Source organism: Ixodes scapularis, unplaced genomic scaffold (assembly GCF_016920785.2).
Source record: "Ixodes scapularis isolate PalLabHiFi unplaced genomic scaffold, ASM1692078v2 PGA_scaffold6__148_contigs__length_123643588, whole genome shotgun sequence".
NCBI classification, from domain to species: Eukaryota; Metazoa; Arthropoda; class Arachnida; order Ixodida; family Ixodidae; genus Ixodes; species Ixodes scapularis.
Window position 1 is genome coordinate 82,259,316 of NW_024609881.1, and position 19,356 is coordinate 82,278,671.

The 19,356-nt window shown below is 45.5% G+C and overlaps 1 protein-coding gene across 1 annotated transcript in view; it reads left to right on the forward strand.

Moving 5' to 3' along the window:
* Positions 1-726: 726 nt before the first annotated feature.
* The window catches only part of LOC8030253 (TATA element modulatory factor), a 41,607-nt gene continuing 22,977 nt past the window's right edge, over positions 727-19,356 (forward strand). Inside the window, exons 1-12 of the mRNA XM_040213986.3 lie at positions 727-915; positions 2,593-2,726; positions 2,833-3,078; positions 5,245-6,237; positions 8,029-8,084; positions 11,614-11,717; positions 13,123-13,240; positions 14,461-14,516; positions 14,916-14,986; positions 16,393-16,489; positions 16,931-17,016; positions 18,994-19,055. Of these exons, the coding sequence (XP_040069920.1) occupies positions 2,600-2,726; positions 2,833-3,078; positions 5,245-6,237; positions 8,029-8,084; positions 11,614-11,717; positions 13,123-13,240; positions 14,461-14,516; positions 14,916-14,986; positions 16,393-16,489; positions 16,931-17,016; positions 18,994-19,055 (2,016 nt within the window). The 5' untranslated portion in view covers positions 727-915; positions 2,593-2,599. The remainder of the gene's footprint in view (positions 916-2,592; positions 2,727-2,832; positions 3,079-5,244; positions 6,238-8,028; positions 8,085-11,613; positions 11,718-13,122; positions 13,241-14,460; positions 14,517-14,915; positions 14,987-16,392; positions 16,490-16,930; positions 17,017-18,993; positions 19,056-19,356) is intronic.

A 19,356-nucleotide genomic window follows, 5' to 3' on the forward strand; every position in this document is an offset into this window, starting at 1 on the left:
TTTTTATTTGTGAGCTTGGGTCGTTGAGAGGTTGGTGGTATCCCTATCCAGTGACTTTAGTGGTATCGAGAGAAACGATTACGTTTTAGGGCCTTTCAGTCTCTCAAGGCACAGCTAGTTACTAACAGTATTCCAGTGCTTTAGAGACCATGGTGCTGTCACATGACGTCAATCCGCCATTTTGTTGTTAGTTTGTTTTTTTCAAACAAAATACTAATATTAAGGGGGACATCGCAACCTGTTGAGGAGATGTCAGCCTTGTAAGACTTATAAGCTTCTATGCTCTACGCATATGAGGGGTCATGCAAATCCCTGGAATGCTCGCGTTCAGTACCTGCCAGTTTTTTTCGCGCTTTGCGTAGGCAAATTTGAAAGACCCGAACAGTACTGCTACTTGCCTCGGCAATATTTTACAGAACGGAGCTACGTCTTAAAATTTCACAAGGTAAAATCTGATCCTAAAACCTCTGATGAAACAGAAAGTGTTGTACAACCAGCGTGTTTTGACGCGATAGCGTGGCCTGCATGCATGCCTTCTTCGTCATAAAACAATAAAACAAACGACTTTTTTATTTTTATTTTAATTGTTATCGTTTCTCCGACTCCTCAATGTCTGAAACAAGGTCGCGACGAAAAACCGAAACCCAGAAAGAAAACGAATGTAAACACAGTCGGCAACACTGTGCCCCGGACCCGACCCCCTTCCCACAATTCCATCGTCGAACAGACTGGCTGGCTGGCTGGCCTCTGGGTTGGTCTGCGGCGAAAAAAAGTTCACCTGTGCTTTCGTGGCCGTCAAATTTCCCTCATGTAGATGCAAAGAAGCCCCAGAGAAAACTCTGTTTCACCACTGGGAGTATCCAGAGATTCAAAAACGGGAGGCTTCTCGGAAACGATGAGTTTGTGACATCAAAAGTGAGTGTTTCCTCCGCAATAGCGAAGATTCTCTCAAACACAACCCAAGAGAAATTTCGACTTCAAACACCCCCCATTTTTAATCATTTTATTTCGAACGTTCGCGTTACCCTCTGGAATGGTTATCAAACAGGTACTACCGAAGACTCCGATCTTTATGAAACGCTGCGGTTCAGTGCTGGAAAGCAACGCCGAAAGAATTGGTTTTGCAATTAGACTCCTTGTGGTGAATACACAGTGCAAACGAATATTCGTTGTTTCGAATCGACCATGAAACGTCTCCGACTTGATTTCCTCCGAGAAACGTCACATATAATCCACACGATCGCATAGGAGCAACCCTACCTAACGTGGCGTTGAGATGTGGCGCAAAGTGTCGACGAATCGTACCGAATATCGGAAAGGTTGTTTACGACTCGGCGCACCTGTAATGGCTTGCAACGTCTACACTATCGGCAGCCCCATGCGGGAGGGTATTTCTCGTTGTTTTTGTTGTTTTAGAGCCTCCCAAAATCTGTTCAAAACTGTCCTTCATTTTCCTTCCTGCTCCTTAAATCAGCATTTTGGCAAAGTTTCAACGAAATGAATCGGAGATGACCAGCCATAAACCTACGATCGTCTGTGAAGTGCTGATCATTGCAGTCTAGGCGTACTTCCGTGGTGGTTTTATAGCTTCTTTGTATACTTCCCAGCATTGCGATGCCCATTTAATGCCTACTCGTCACATCTTGTACACGGTTGTCTTATCAGTGCCAGTTCGATATCGAAAATATTAGTCTTTAATGGCAGAGTTTGTGGAGGCTGTCTTGAGTTTTACTCCACAAATGAAAATGGTGTTTCTTTTCCTGTTATCTTGTTTCTAACAATGGCGTGTTGCTGGGAGCAGATAGCAAGTCTTTGACGGAGCTCGGTAATTTTACGACATCCGGGTTTAATTGGCAATTCCAGCAGGCAGCTACAAAGAGGCTGGTCGCAGTAACATGATGCTGTGGATGTGTTGACTTTTTTCTCTCGTTGCTGTCTGGCACCACAATTCGGTTTCTCTTCTTGCTCAAATGGCAACTAGATTTACTGCATTGCACTTGCATGCCAAATAGCAGCGAGCAAATGGGCAAAATTCTGTCATAAGAGATGTTTCTGTTCAAACCAATGTAACACTAGACCTCAGTTTCCACGCCAACTGTGGGAGAAAAGGCGGCAATATAGCGCTTGGAAGAACCAACCGGGCTCACATGACAAAAACTCTCCTTCTTGCACTGACGGCCCACAGGCCTCAGGTATTTCAGAGTTAACTGTCGTGCTCTGTCTGAGTTTATAACATAGCCCTCCCAGCTTAAGCACTCATTGTGTGCGTGTGGACTGACAAGGTTAGTTTGTGTGAAAAAAGAGTTAAGGCACAGGCGAGCTGGTGCAAGTTTACCATTCTTTAGACCACCTGAGACTAGGTGGAAGAAACACGACAACGTCTGTTTCTTCCATTCAGTCTCAGGTGGTCTAAAAAATTGTAAGTTTATGTGTTAGCACTTGCTGATAACCCCCATGCTTTACGAACGGCGTCATGAGTGGGCTTCTTTGACGATTTAGACCTTACAGCTTCCATACTTGCGGTAATTCTGGAAGGCATTACAGCCAAAGCCAGAGGTGTGCCAGAGGTGAGGTTGTAACTCTTCGCTGCAGGGTTCCCATGAGTTGGTTCGACACTGCCGGTTTTGCCAACCTTGCCAAGTCGGCGCTCAACTCGGCGCAGAAGACGATAGACAGAGCGTTGGACATACAGCAGGATGGCTCCTCAACCTTCGCCCTGCCCACAGGTAACCCCTTCGCTGCGGCTTTTCGGTTGTTTTGCGTGGCTGTCCGAGGTCTAGGCTTTTTCACACACTCCGTGGGGAAAAGCCTAAACTGTCTTCTCTCTTTCAGATGTGGATTCATTCTTCCTCTCCTTTGGCTTGGGCGACAATCCGTCACCTTCGAAGCATCCGACTTCGGAGCAGCCGACTTCTAAACAGCCGACTGCAGCTGAGCCAAAGCCGAGTCAAGCTGAGCCAAGGGCTGCATCTGGATGGGGCACTTTTCTGGAGACTGCCTCCGTCGTCGCCAAGCCTTTCTCTGATCCGTCTGCCATCTTGTCCCAGCCGACCAAGGCTGCAGTAGCGGACGATACCGGTTTGTTGTTTGCCACTACTACTCGTAACATTAAAATTCCAGCACCCTTTAAAATGATAATAAAATTTATATTTTTAATTTCAAGGCAACTGCTGCTCTTACTCAAACTCTGCTGTTCCTTTAAAGTGTGTTATTCAGTTCATCACACCAGGAGCAGGGTTTTCTTTATTACAGATTAGCTGCTGTGCACTCAGTTCAACAAGCAGGCCGAAAACTACCTTCGCTTTCTCTTTTACCCATGCAACAATTAATTGCCTTGTAGTGGGGGTCTCCATTACGGTGGAAAAACACTTTTCATAATATGGTAATATTACAAGTATGGTTCCCTGTTTCCAGATAAATCGCATGAACCCCGAAAAACACTCGGCAGTAAAACTTTCGACAATTGGGATTTATCCAAAAAACTCTGAATTCCGATGTCACAACAACAAAATAAATAGCCAAAACTTATGGTATTTTACGAATAAAGTTTGTCAGAGCACAGGGTTAGTGGCTCTGAGAAAAGGCCAATTCAGTTTTTTTCTTCATCTCGGATTATTGACCTATTTATCTCGTCCTATTTACTTCCTATTTATCCAGTTTCCTATTTATCTCGTCAAGGTTCATTCAGTAACATGGGCCAATGTACTTCTGTCCTATGACCAAACCCAATGTTTTGGTTTCTAGTTTTATGCACTGTACCATTTGTGCTTCTTGTAGGGAAGAGGGATTGTGTTTTTATAAGAGTGAAAGATGGGAACCTGTAGGTTTCATAGGAGGGGGGGGGAAGGGGGCTGAAGGTTTTGTTTGTCCAGGAGTTGGGCTATTTCAAAGTACCGACATTTTTTTGAAGTAACGCTGGTTTACCAAGACTTGTTAGACAGTTAGTACTGCCAATAACATAGGCACCAATGCCAAATACAGCTGCAGAAATATCTTCCGATACTGATGATTTTTTTTATAAATCTAGAGTATGTTTGTGTCCTAAATTATTTATATTTATTTTGAAAAAAAAAAAGTAATAACAGTGTAACGAGAAACTTAAAATTTCGGGACATTGTGAATTTAACAAAAATAAACTCCGATAAACGGCGAATTTCCGGCGATAAATAAACTCGGAAGAACACCATCCGAATTTCACAAATTATATAAACTCCGAAAACATGGAATCCTAATTATAAGGCCTCTATGGAATCCTAATTATAAGGCCTATATGGAATCCTAATTATAAGGCCTATATCTTAAATCTGTTTGTTCATTCTTCACTATGGTCTTTTATTGTTGGGGCAACTCAGCTTACAGATTGAGTAAACTAGGGCTAGTGATCGAGCTATACATGAGCGAAAGTGGAACACCGAAGAGAGAAGGGAACATTTCTTTGAAAACTGAAATCTATGTCGCGTGTTTCATACTTTCGTGTGTCTCTTTTATTCATCTATGATCCTTTGCTACCTCATTTAACTTTCTTAATAACTGGGCTCCTTCATCAGCAAAGGCAGGAAGAAAACTGCGAACCTGAGACCTGTTTTGTGACTGCTTCGGCATCGGCAGCCAGTGGCTGTTGTGTGCTGAATGCACGTCTCAACCGCATTCCAAATACCCCGCAACAGCACATACACGTGTCCAAGTTTTCGTTGAACTTTTGTCGCAACATTTTTCGAGGGCGCGCGGTTTTGCCAATACCAAATTTCAGCTACCATATTTTCTGGACTGTAGTTTACACCTCGGTGTATAGTCTGGGTGGCTCGTCCACACATAAAAATTATCATACATACTACGCTTTGACAAATTATGCCTGCTTTATTAGCTCACAAAGAATCTTGTCCCACATGTGTATGATACAAGATTCTTTGTGAGCTGGTAAAGATGGCATCATTCCTCAAAGTGAGGGTTGTAAGATAATTTTGATGATGACTACATAAATCATCAAGGGATACATAAATCGTCAAAAATTTATCACCTATGTATAAATCATTCTTAACATACTCTCTAATTCACGACATCCGTCACGCCTGGCTACAATGAATGTTGAGAGAAAGACAGATTCTTGTATAGTTTGCACGGCGCAAGATTTCGACTTCTAAATGTGCATAGTCTTTGGATTATAGTGCGCAAAATATGACGGTTGGTCAATGGCCACATTCTGCTACGACTGTACTCCAGGTGATTGTTACTTTCCTCCCGCAGCTGTCGTTCCAAATGCGGACCCGGAACAACCCGCCGCCGTCGACGCTTCGGGTAGCGAGAGCCCCCTGGTCATCGACTTCCCAAACTACGCCTCTCTTGAACAGTCCGCAGAGTCCGACGGATCTACGGACACGCTCCTCGGCGTGTCCCTCCCCGGGAGCTCTTCCTCGTCAAACCAAAGCCGCGAATCGTTCTCTGACTGGCAAGACTCGACGAAAGAGTCGAGAGACCGCGGCGCCGTTGTGGTCCGCGAGCCGGAACACGCTACCGACGTCGGATTCCCCTCCAGACAGTCAGCGGACGACGGCGGTCTGACCGAACCCGTCGCTTCGGAGCGGTCGGATGTCGTCGACGGCGCCATCGTGAAACCTCCCGAAGCCACGTCTAGAAGAAGTACCGAATTGTCCTCGACGCAGGTCGAAGCCCCGGTCCACAAGTCCGACGAAGTCGGCGTCCACAACTTCTTCGTCGTGGTGGACTCGACCACCGCGGTAGAGGAAGCAAAGGTGCTTCGGGAGGATCCGCACGCATCCGGAGCCGGAGACGGCTGGTCCGAATCTGTCTGCAGCCGGCTCGGGGACGAGTCCGGAGACGAAGTCAAAGCCGGAGATGAAGTGGAACTGTGCGACTCGGGCTCGAAGACGCCGGTGACTGGAAATCCGCCGAAGGAGGACGTGGATCTGCAGTCTGTGGCAGGGAGCCTGCAGTCCGTGGACACGAGTTCATCGGCGTCATTTGTGCGGATCTCGGCAGAGGAGACGGAGGACTCGCGGAAGTCCAGCAGTCCGTCGGGGGACGAGGAAGGGGAGACTGTGTCGTCGTCCGACATTGAGATCATCTCTTCGCCGAATGGCGGCTCGAGCTGCGACCAGTTCAGTGGGGTTTTGCCGGCGAGGCACCTGTGGGAGATGCGTAGGGAGTCGCGAGAAGAGAAGCGGTCGGAGAGTCCGGAAACGGTTGAAGACTCGCACAATCCCCTCGCCTCGGCTTTGGGTGAGTGTCGTGTGATTCAATCCTACTACACATTATGTCTGTTGTTGGCATGCGAGATCTCTGCACGTGTGTTTGAAATATTTTGTAGGTGGTCGTGTTCTCTTGCAATGAGGTGCCTGTCAGGCGAGTTGCGTTTCTGGTTTCTCTTGCCGGTTGTAGGTGGAAGGAGTGTGTCTGAACTGCGAGGCTTGTGTGGAATATGATGATATCGACATAGATTCATCTTACGTTAACCCCTTAACTGAGGACTTTTTTGACCAAATATATTTGTAAAATGGGGAGTTTTCTTAAAGTGTTACTAACTCTCGAGGATATAACAATAATTTCAAAACCTAAAACAAATTTATTTATATCAAGGGGAATGTGCACCCTGGCAGTTCCTACAATCCGCAATGGGTCTTTCACCATGCCGGCGTCTTGCCAGGTTGCAGCGGATCCCGCCAAAGTTGATGGTGTTGCCATAAACAATGTTTTTACTATGTTATCCTTGATTTCCATGTCGGATCCCGAGGATAATTCACTTGAACTCGAGAAATCAATATTGCAGTCGGAGTCCGTGTGAGTACTTTGCAGCAGCCCAGCAATTTGTTTCGTTGGTTAAGGGACGCCGGTGTTTGCTGGACGCCATTTTCCTAAGATGCAGTCAAGAGTGTCATACAGGAGTCTTCAACCTTTTTTGCGCTGGCTTGTATGCATTGTTTCTAAAACTAAAAATGTTTCCGATGCACGAGGATAGATGGCGCATCCTTCCCACATGCTAAAACGACTGAGCGCTTAAACAGGCACTTCCCAACAGCAAAGAAAGTGCTGCGTGTCTATGGAGTCTAGACGCATCCCCCATGCTGCGGTCAAAATTGACGCGCGTCTTCGGACGCGCTCCCCAGTTAAGGGGTTAATACCTTAATATTCCGGGAGATGCCCTATCCCCGAAAGATAATCCACCTCTATTTTTTATATGATTTGCTTTTTTTTTTTTTTTTTTTAAAGAAAACACCAAAAGACAGCTTACTTCTAATAATTGCAGTGCTTGGGCCAGTGGTAATCACAGTCTATTTGTTGTTATTTAGCTAGGGAGATAAGCAAACTTTGCCGACTGGGTCGAACGGTCCTCTGCTTCATTGCCCTTTGGTGTGATAACAAGTTTGGCAGGTCACAAAACCGAAATATGGTATATTAAAAAATTTTTTCGGTCGTGGTCTGAAATTTAGTTTATTCCTCATTTTCACCCGATTTACTCTCGATCTTACAAGGCCCATCTCTCAAGATATTACGGTAGTCTATCATCAGCTGGTTTATTTATTACTATATCTGGTTGCACCGAACAGCATAAATTTTGTTGCAATCTTGGGTGAAGGTTTGTTGGCCATTTCACTGCACTTCCATGATTCTGAGTACATATCCAAGCCTAGTTATAACAAAACCACTTCCGCTTTGCAAAGCTTTTTTCTTACGTTGGGAGTTTGCTGTAAGTGGACTAATAGTGATTATTGACATACAGTTAGCTCGTTTCAAAATACCAAAATTTCCTAGAAGTATGTTGTGGCCGCAGTTAATTGTAACAATAGATACAACTGCCGTCAGTTGTAACAATAGATCGTTATAAAAGATCATGTTACCATAATTTGCTGTTCCAGTAGTGTGTTGTAACATGATCTTGTTATAGTAGTAGTCGTTATATCTTTAGTTTGTTACAAGAGCCTGTATAAGTGTGTCTGCATCAAGAGCTGTGTTAGGACCAAGTTGGAGAGAAGACCGAGTAATGGAACAATGCTCTTCTCTGTTCACGCGCAGAGAGTTCCCCCAGCCGGCTTGGTGAGCACATGTCTGAAGAGGAAAAGCTCAGAGCGGTGAGTACGGCAGCCACCTTAACCCTCTTTGTTTCAGCTCTTGGCATATTCGGAACACTTCACTTTGCTTTCGTCTCGGTAGGCACATACCTGGCTTGCATTGACGTCACGTAGACCGCCATTCTGCTGACCTTCTGCGGTCTACCCGCATTCCGCCCCCCAATTCGTTTTTCTCGGCGAGAAAGAGCGGGAATGGCCACCAGCATGGTGAGATGAGGTCACATGCAAGCCATCCATGTCCCCAGAAACTGTTTCCTTTGTTATCTGTTCAAGATTTATAAGCCACAATCGTGGCTGCTCTCAAAGTCACTTTCATTCCCTTATCTTGGGTTAACAAGCAGAGGACTTGACAGGCCAACCTTTTAAGGGGGAACACTGGTCTTGGAGCTTTTTTTTCTTAATTTATAACCAAACCCAATGAAACTGCACAAGCTTGTTCAGATTTTTGTGCTGATTTCATATATCTGGTCATATTCTCAGTCAGTGGAATTGTCCTCAAGATAATTAGAACTTGCCTGCCTTTGTTTGGAGGAAGGGTAGGTAAAAAACGGCTCGACAAAATATCCTTTTTAACACATGGCCAACTATTATGAAGTGTAGAGAATACAATTTTGAAAGTACTTTTCAGATAAACCCATTATTAGTGATTTTACCACACATTGAAGTTCAGTGCTCAATGCATGGCTAACAAATAATAAAACAAAATATTAAATAGAAAATTTTCTAGACTTGTATTAAAAAATTTGCTCTCAACATTGTATGCTTCACACATTTAGCTACACATTTCAGGAAAGGTTATATTTCTATCTGCTCTAGATGCTGAGATATCCTACCTGCAAATTTTCAACGAGTCCGAAAATTATGTTTTGTGAAAACAATGCTTTAGAGTCAACTTCAAGGCACTTTCAGCCCGCATATTGTGGAAATTCCTCTGATCTCCCGTCCCCGATGGCTGCGATAACGGCCGCGGGTCGGAATGCTCGACCGCCTTCGCCGCGAGCTCCGACCTGTTCGTGAGGCGGAGGGCCGCCTGGCTTGGGGGGCCCTCCTCTCACTCTCTCCCGGGGGGACCGATTTCCGTTCCCCCGCTCGGTTGCGGATCACTGCTGACAGGCGAGGAGGTTTCGCCTCTTGTTTTCCCGCTTTCGGGAAAGGGACTCGTCTGGGTGACCGCGAAAGAGATAGGACGTGTGTCGGCGACTTCTCCGACGCTTCCCCGGTCTTGGCTCTCCGGAACCCCGCGTCTGGCCAGGTAAGGACCTTTTCTTACCTTGCCGGCGCGGGGGGGCATTTTGGATGGGGACATTGTAGTTCGTTTTAAGAGTGTTCTAATAAATGCTCTTGGACTCTGTCCTTACTCTGGTACGTGTGTCTACTCTTCCGCTATATTCGAGAGAGTGAGACAAGGTAGTCGATCATTGGCACCGACAAGGTAATTAATCGAACCGACCCGCGGTAATGTAGCCCTAAACGTCGTCTATATTGCCGCGGAGATGTGGGGACCGCGGGCCACTAGGTTGGACGTCTCCTTTGAGATATCGCCGCTGTTGATACAACCCTTTGGTTACTCTATCGGTACATGTGTTGGTAGCAACATCTCACAATATACATTATAAGTTGATTTATAGCTCAAATATTCATCCACAAAGTTAGAAGCCTGGTAGATTCAGAAGAACAACAGCCATTGCCATTTTCAAAAGAATGCAGTTTCAGGAAGTTTTTGACTCCAAAGATCCATGTCCCCCCTTAACTATACTCATTGCCACATAAAATTTAGAAAAAAAAAAGGGGAAGTTTTGTGCTGCACGAAATAGTTCTTACAAGACATGGTTGCAGTAGAAACAAATGATGCTCTTATCGTTTGGAAGGTGTATTTCTTGATAAAATAACATGAAGGTAATTTAAGATATATGTATCTTAATTCAACACGTGAAAAGGGAAATTAGTAACATTCCACGAGGAGCCGGTCCTTTTAAACTACAGTTCTTGAGGTGAACACGAGTATAGACGCATCCTGCAGTTGGCCAGTAGCACAAAGCCATTTTCGAGGCTGCGACGTTTGGTGTTTACCGAGACGAAAAGTAAAATGAAAGCTATATTTATTTTTTTTTTTAGAAAAAAGAAGCAGCTGTTACGTGCACAGATGTGGTTAGCAGACACCACTTCAAGTTTTCAATGGCAAGCCTTTTTTTGTTATGGTTAACTCTGATACAATTGTTCATCTATTTTGAATTCTTGCTTGCAGCCGAGTCAAAGTTAAAACCATCTGTCGCTTTGCAATGGAGAGTTACGGGAACACATGTTTCGCATTTAGAACGCAGGTGGCAACTAACCAAAAGCGCTTTAAATCCCCACGTGTACACACACATGCACTTGCACGAGCTCGTACAGTGAACATCGCCGTCAGCTGCTCCAAGGTCAGCATCCTCTAAAACAGTTGACACTTGTTTGTGGCATCTGAGTATAACCTTTCGTTTATGTATAGTCCATGGGTCAGGCTTGGGTTAAACCTAATTTTCTAATGCCGGCTCCACATGAAGCAACTTTTCCCCGTGTCTTGAAGCTGCAACTGTTGCAAGTGTTGCAGCTTCAAGATGGCAGGAAGAAGACGAATGCAAAGTATTACACTTTGCCTTTGTCATCATTGACAATGAAACTCTCGCATTAGGTATTTTGACACAAAGATATGGAATAATAATATATTTTTATGTCTTTGTCTTGAATGTTATACTGACCCCATGAAACTACTACTACCTTGAAGACCGTTAATAGTCAGTCAGATTAATGTCAAAGCTGTCTGTACTTACCACTGCAACCACCGCAAGACTTGCATGAGTAGGTCACGTCCCTGACTGGATGCTGCTCCGTCAAACGTTCCCGGGCTTCAACAGTTGGGCTGTTGCTTTCTATCCCAATCAATTTGAGTAGTTTATGTTGCAGTAAAAAACAATGCATCCGTAAATCCAGAATTTCCAGAAGAATTCCAGGAAGATATCTAGACATCCGTAACACATTGTTTATCCTGTGGCAAATGGGCCCTTCATCCCCACCTCTTTAGTGGAGGCTTCTCTAAGTGCACAGTTTAATAAGAGAGGGGTTTGCGGTCGATGATGAGAATGTGTCAAACGGTATGAGTGGGTGAGAGCCGCACAGCAACTACTCTTACCACTCATAATGTGCACTTGACAACTTAGCATTTGATGGTTCCCCCTGCCTCAATATTGTCAAAACCTCCATGAGACAATGGCACTGAATAAAAAAACACAAAAAACAGCTGAGAAAATCATCCTATATATTTTCTCCCATGCTTGAAATCAGGCCCCTGACTGATCTCAAGCTTGTTGCTTTTTTTGAAAAGCTAAAGATTAAATTGAGTGTTTATATTTAGCAAAGAGATACTCTGGACCATAAAGACTTAAAGTGCTTTCTTTTGCAGTTGTTTTGTGATCTTCAAGCCCCCCCCGCCCTTCCCTTGTGTGTCTGGCATGTGCAGTCCCACTTAACTCGTATTTTTCCTCTTCTTCTCCAGAGAGTGAACGAACTGCAAGGGGTTCTGGATGCCCGGGAAAGGAAAGTTTTCCTGCTCAGCAAGGAGATCGCAGAGATGAGTGACAGCAATGCTGCCCTCCAAAGGTATGTCTCCGCTTGCTCTCAGCCGGTTCCCTCCTGCCTCCCTAACAAGTCTGATTGAGAAAATGAAATCAGGTTTGTTGGCGCACATAAGTAAACTGCGCTTCGTAGGAGGCTGAAACTCGCCGACAATGTGACGCTAGCGGTGGTGATAGAATTAGAAAATTTGAGAATGGGACGTTATCTGGATCGAAAGATACAAAAGAAAAAACAAATTTCTCTATGAGTGGATGTGCAGCTAAGCCTAATGTTCGTCGAACCAAAAAAATTAAAATTGCGGGTGCCCGCAGCATTCATTTTAGGGAAAGAAAACTTGCCGGTAAGAAAGACAGTATTGTTTCCTTTCTTGCTGAAATAAATGTTGCACGCACCCACAACGTCACTTTTTGGTTTGATGAACCAAGAAAAACTTGGGTGGACGTTGCCTTGTAGAGAAATTTGATTTTCCTTTTTGTATCTATCGATCCATAAAATGCCATGTTCGCAAACTTTCGCATTCTATCGCCACCGCTAGTGTCGCATTCTTGCATAGTTTCAGCTTTACGCAATGCATAGTTTATTTATGCGGGCCGAAAAACAAAGCTTAATTTTCTTGATTGGACCCGGTACCATAGTTTGGAGCTGTAGGAGTTATGGTACTTTTTCTAAACTAAACAAGTTGCAGTCGCCTGAGTTTAAATGTAATTGAGTAGCAAATGCAGTAACATTCTTTTAAATGAACTTGCAATGGAAGGGCTGCACAGCTCTGCCAAAATTTTTGGACTTCTGTGGTGGTACTTTTTTTCTTTAGTTTGTTGTTTCTCTTGCAGCAGCAGCTGCTAGTGTTCCTTCCCGGCAAAAAATGCTCATGTATGAACGCAAAACCCCACTCTACAGCGGAGGCACTGCTCCCCCTCTCCCCATCATTGCTCACACATGGCTTTATGAGAAACGTCCCATAATGCAACGTGCAATTGTGCCGACGCTGATGCCGCTCAAGCCGAAAACAAACACCTAAAAGCTGTACTCCAAAAAAAAAAAATTTGGTTTTAAAACCGGGGTGTTTTCTTAATTAGAAAAACAAAATTAAAAGAAAACACTCCTTTAGTTTTTGTTACTCGTACGAGAAAGTGTAAAGGGACCTTAGTCGAACCTACACCGCCTGCAATAATCGAGGTTCGCGAACGTCGTCCTCTCCCTCCACGAAATGTAGTCGCAGTCGGCCGGCGCCAACTTGGCAGTTGACCCCGACGCCGAGCGTCTCTAAACGCGTCGATTGGACATAGGCCCAGCCGAACACCGTTGCGGCACACATGCCCAGTCGGTGCCTTCGCTCGATCTCGCCGTGGCAACATAGAAATCCCGGCGCGCGCATGTCAACTATTTTTCGGAGGCGTTGGCTCGACCCCCGCTGTCTCCTCCCTCTCAGCTCTCTGCGCCAGGCGGAGGAGCTGCGTTCCAAGGAGAGCCAGGACGTCTCTCGGCTCACCCAGGAGTTCACCCACCGGTTGGCCAAGCTGGAGACGAGGCTGCTGGACACCTCCAGGGTGAGCAGAGTGCTCCAACACCCCTCCTCCCGCCCATAAAAGAAAGATGCAAAGTTTTTGTCTCTACCAAAAGAAAATCTTGCAACGCCCACGGCTCCATCTCGTCGTCTAGCGTCGGGGATTCCTCGATTTCGAAGGGGCCCCCGAATTCGAACAAACCATAAGAGTTGTAACGCAGGCACAAAATGGAGCGTCTTTAAGTTTTCTTTTGATCTCATTGTTGGGGGCGTCGTATAGCCGATTAATATTTTGACGGAGACCCGCCCGTCGCGGCGCACCCGCGGTGGGAGAGAAAAACTAGCGAAAGTGACGTCGTCACTCTTGTTCGCCACTAAGCTGACTCGGGGATGCCGTCAACGACATCACGACGCTCTGGACAGACGACAAGCGTTGGAGAGGATTGCCGCACGCCCGGCGGCAATCGCTGCGCGTGTTTTTCAAAATAAGTGGGGTTTGCGTTTCCTTCTGGCTAAGATAAGTGTGATGACCAAACTTGCGGGGCAAAGAGCTATAGGAGGTCTGTTTTTTACTTGGATTTGTTGAAAAGGGCTTCGGCTTCTTTTTAACCCTTTGACGGTCGTCACCATACAGGTACGGCGTTCTGTGAATTACCTCCGATGAGGAATTCGAAGCCGTTGGTGTATTTCGGAAGCGTATGCAACAAAATGAAGCCGCATGAAAAAAAGGCGACCACTTTTTGCCTTCAATATTTTCGTTTGATGCTTCTAATCCTAGACAGCTTGCAAGCACTGTACTCGCTCCCTCTAGATAATCAAGGACAATACCCTGTGCCACGTCTGGAAAAGTGTGACGCGAGAAATATGTCGTAGCTTGGAGGCATGCCGACATCAATTAACTTTTCGCCCACAAAATACCAGTGTCTTTTATAAATAAATATTTTTCACGGAGCATGCCGCAGTGTCACTGAGACCAGGATCTCCGTTCGGCACTCGAGAAAAGGAAACCCAACAACCTGGCACCCAGAAGGTTAAGACATTAATAGGCCCAGCTCGTAGTGCGTGGGGATGTGCCCTTGCTGGTGTCACGTGACACAGTGGGGTACCATGTGATGAGTGTTTTGGGGATATGCCAAAGAGACAGGCAGTCTTTTTGCTTCTTGCTTCGCTCACAGCTATTCTGCACTTGACAGCCATTTCAGTGGCCTCCTTCCTTTTTGCTTCAGTATTCTCAAGCTTGTGTTTGGTTTTCTCTGCTGCCAGGAAAGGGACACACTAAAGTCCAGGTTGGAGGCAGCGCAACAGGAATCGGTCACCAAGTAAGCTGTCTTTTTTTGTAGGCACAATTGGATAGATTGCCAGTGTCAAGTCATGTTTTTTTTTTAAATGTTTAGACGGCGTGAAATGAATCTGCCTTAGTATAGCGTCCAGTGTCTCTACTGTAGAAGGGCAATTTAGCCTGTGCTAACCTTGAGTCTTTAATCTGCATCACATAGCAGTGACTACATGAACACGTTTGTAGGATGCCCATCCAGTTCAAAACGGGCTGCAGTGGGGATCAAACCCAGAATATGTCGGTCTGATTACGACTCGCACGATAGGCCTGGCCAGGCTCCTGGCTACTGGCATAAGAATCTGGTGCCAGTTAGTTCCAACCTTTTGTTTCAGTTCTAACCTTTGAGCTTTTGGTTTATTTTTTTTTTTCAATGTTTTTCCAGAGTCAGTATATCTCAGATGGATGTGCTGCTGAAGGAGAAGGACGAACAGATAGCTGAGCTCATGTCCGAAGGCAAGTGGTGCCCTTTACTTCTGTGTCGGTTACTGTAAAAGTTTCTTATAACTGTGCCCGTTATGCCGGTGTGGTCCACTTCTGGGCTGCATCACCATTTAATGCTTCACATTTAAAGGAAAGGTTCAGTAATAGTGTACAGTTTTTTTCCCAGAATTTTATGATGAATCCTACTTCAGACAGCAGGGCATGTGAAAACAAGCGGCAGTTGCCAAAACCAAAATGTGTGCCGAGAGCTCAATGTGACGATCCAGTCGAACTCGGCCATTGGAACCTCACTTCTCCTCTGTTTCTTTCTTAAGCTCTTAGCGTTCTCAAAATGGACATTCTTTCCCCGCAATGTGTATCGAGAGTGAGTGTATCTGTTGTCACTACATGAAGTCCCCGATCAATTTTTTGGACACCGAAAATTCTGACTTGCTCGTTATTTCGGACATCGACGAGAAACCGTGACTCACCCAATCAAAATAGCACATATTAATCACCAATTTTTTGGACAGTTTGCAGTTCGAAAGTTTAATTTTTCGAACTAAAATAGTTAGGAGTGGTTAGGAGTGGCAGCTGCCGAGAGGCTGCCATCTTAGATTTTTCGCTGGCTTGACTGTTTGCTTGGCTTGATGTTTGAGATGGATTAAATAAGTTTGGCAGCACTAGTTTAGCGATGCTGAACCAGCCACTAGACGTGCTATGCTATGCATTTTGTTTTTCCTGTGCGTCATCATCATCATCTTGTTTTTTTTCTTTGGTTGATTTTCCTTCTCCAACCAACTTTTTGTTCTGTTTTCGTGCCAGTGGCCATCCGTTAAGCGTGTAGTGTGCTGTTGACAGCTTCTAAACTTCGCGCCTAAATGTCTCGTTGTTTCGTCATTTTTCTCTGCGTCGATACATGCTTTGGACCTCGTGGCCTCTTCTTGCACCTCCGCTGGGTGAGACATGACACTGACACAAATGCAGGTGGACATGATTGCTCGCAAGCGTAACATGACTCAAGGTACTGTCGCGACTTTTCAAAGCCCACTTAGGCTCAATAAAGCCAAGTTTTGTAATCTGCAGATTTTTCTGACTATTTTAACGCTTTTTTAGCCGCCACAAAGTCCAAAAAATCGGTCGGCGGCTCTACTACCAAATAAATGGCCAAAGCCATTTGTAAAATCGCTTGGCACAGTCCAAGCCAGCATGGAGGTTTGTGGGTGCTTGTTACGATGATGATGATAATATACTCTCCCGCGAGCTTGCACTGACTCATAAGCGATGTGCAAATAGACCTCCTCTGGTGCATATTTCCAGAACTGACACAAACCGATGACACATTGTCGTCGGCCATTTTGCCCATGACGTCGTGGCCGGTGCTTGGAAGAGGGCCATTGGGGTCCTCCGATTTCAAGCATTCCCTTTGCGCATTGCAGGCGAAAAGCTGTCAAAGCAGCACCTGCAGCAGTCGACCATCATCAAGAAGCTCAGGGCCAAAGAGAAAGACATGGAGAACGTCATCAAGTCGCACAAGTAAGGTTTGCACTCTGTACTATGTGGAACTGTATAGTGGGACGAATGCTCCAGTCTTCGTCAGTTGTAAGCTGCAAAGGCACGTCCGCAGTGTTTCTTTGAATCTGACATCTTTTTTTCTTCCGTGGGCCTCGGTTCAGCGGGGCTAAATGAAGGCTAGTGAAGTTTGAGGGTCTAGTTAAAATTAAGGGTAAGCTGAAGTCCCGCTAAAGACCGACACACGAAATCAAGCTGGGGTTGAAAGTCTCTTCTCAGTCCCCATCTCATTATTCCTTTCTCCATTCTCTCCCTCCTCCTCATCCGGATTTTCTGGGTCTGAAAGCTAATGTTTATGGAAAGCATACAAGCTTCCCTCCTCTCTGGCGCGGCCCTAGATAGCCATCCGACACCGAGCGGAGCGGTTTATTTAAGGATGCGTGCATGCCATTGTTCCTCTTCCAGGGAACGCCTGGAGGACCAAAGCAAGGAGCTGGATCGGCTGCGGCGATCCATGAGCGCCAAAGACGACCAAGAAAAGAAGCACATCGGTGGGACACTTTTTTTTTTCTTTGGTCGCGGAACTCGAAAAAAAAGTGTCCTGGGATGTCGCGAGAGTGGCCGTTGACAGTCTGCCAGAAGGCTCTGCGTCTTCACTGTTGGCGTTCCGCCAAGAGCTGGTTTGCAGTTTTGCGTTTTGGGCATGACTGAGTCCACTCACGACCGCTTACGAGGAGAGAATACGCCGGCGCCATCTGGCTCTTAACGTTAGAATCGCTTCTGACCCACATATAACTAGACTAAAGGTTCCATACTCTCTGTGGGACCTAACCTACCCACTCTCGTGAGAAATGGTTGCTTATAACGACATCCAATTTACCTTATTCCCACGGCAAAGGAATAACGCGTGAAAAATTAGGAAACATATACGGTAGTCTCTTCTTAAAACGAAATTGCTTTATTCAACGCTGTCCTGACCAATATGCGGGCATTTCGAACCGGATCAAGAGGCGTGTTGGCAGCCGCCCTCGCTCATTATGGAGGCCGAGGTGCCAAAAGCATGCAAGCCTGTGCAGTGGCGAGCGGGAGTCCCTTTTGTTCCCTCCCCATCTGCCACCAAAGCAAACTGCAAAAAAAAAAAAAAAAAAAAAAAAAAAAAAAAAAAGAGGGAAAACGGAGCAATTACATGGTGGAGGGTGGCTAGATTCCAGACTGTTTCCAAGTGCTCGATGGCGGTTGCACGGTTTACGGGCCGCATATGGGACACGAGCTGCGAGGAGGTGGCAAATGCTGTGCCCGTCTGCCAACGTCTTTGCCTCTTCGCCCGCTCTTTGCCTCGCCATGCGACTGTGGAACGCGCGCACGCTTGCAACTCATCTGCGCGAGAGGCATCCACCTAAATCGTGCGGCTAAGCTAAAGACGAAGAGTCTTCGAAGAAACGCCTTGACAAATGCCGACGATCGCAGAGATGCGAATGTCCTACGGCTGCTTCGGAACAAGGTGAAGTGCAGCGCCGGTGACAGTGCTCTTGCGATCTCCAAAGCAACTCGAAGACCGATGCCCAGAAAAAACATTATTGGCAAACTCCACTTCATTGTTTTTTGTTTTACTCCTCAGTAAAGGCTTTGCAAGATGTTCATCACCGAAATTTGTTTGATTAAATATATATCTGGAGCGTTTTGCGGTGTTCCCATCCACCTTCCAGGCTGTCGTCGCTGCTTTTTCTGGCTTCCTCGCTTTTATCCGATCACCACTTATGTCAAATTTTTCTGCCATCCCATTGACTCCTTTATAACGATGGGCTACTGTACCTAGATCGGAGTGTCTCAAAGCTAGCTGATAAATAGTGCCAATGGGCCAGTGTGTTTTTACGTTGTAAGCAGTTCCAAATGGGCACAATTTGCCTGGTCACACCCAAACGCAAGATGTCGTCTGCCAGTTCACGTCTCCCTAGAAGGTTACTTTTTGGGTTCTGGCTACTCGTATACTCTCTTCGTGCATAACTTGAAAAGCTGTGAAAGCCATAGCCTCTGTCAGCCAAGAAAGGTGTCGGCACTAGACACATGGCAACGTGTCGTCGAGCCGCACACCTCCCGTGTCACGTGTTCTGCTCCACTCTTCTAATTGGCTCATGGGGACCGTAGCTTGCACCCTTTGCTCAGTTATGCTCGAGCCAAGTATAGCTTTGATTACCTAGCAGTGCTTTCACTAAGCATAATCCCAGGCAAAGTGTATTTCCAAGGCTCTTGATTACTTGTGATTAGTTTATATTTTTTCTGTGGGTTAATATACACGCTGATGTCTGTTCTATGTGTATACCTAATTAGGACTCATCCTTGCCACTTTTTGGTGCCTAACTAATTGGTAGCCTTTACTCTAGAGAGGTTTTACTGCATTGTACTTCAAATCGCGACTTTTCGTGGCTGTCTATTTATATGAAGTTGGTGTATGTATCGGAGCACACATTGATGTGCTTCAATGTATTCTTAAAACAACTGTCTCTCTTCGTGTCAACTTTTCGTTCTAGATACAATTCGACAGCTGACCTCGTCCAATCACCAGCTAGAAAAGGATGCCAAGGATCTGGAGGTGAGTTGTTTGCAACTTATTTTCAAAATTACTTATTGAAGATTTAAATCTCATAATCTCTTTCTTTAAGGTTTGAATGGATAATCATTGAAAAGTGTCACTCTTATTTGTTGTCTTTAAAGCCAATTGTTGCATATGACGGCATTGACATCGAGAGCATTGGTGGTATTACCGTATTTACTCGAGTAATAGTCGCACTGTTTATGAAAAAATCCTAGGGTTTGCTTTTTCATGGAGCACGCGGATTGCCAATCACCGCAATCGACAGCACGATTCCAGCAGTTTACAGGGCAGAGATAAA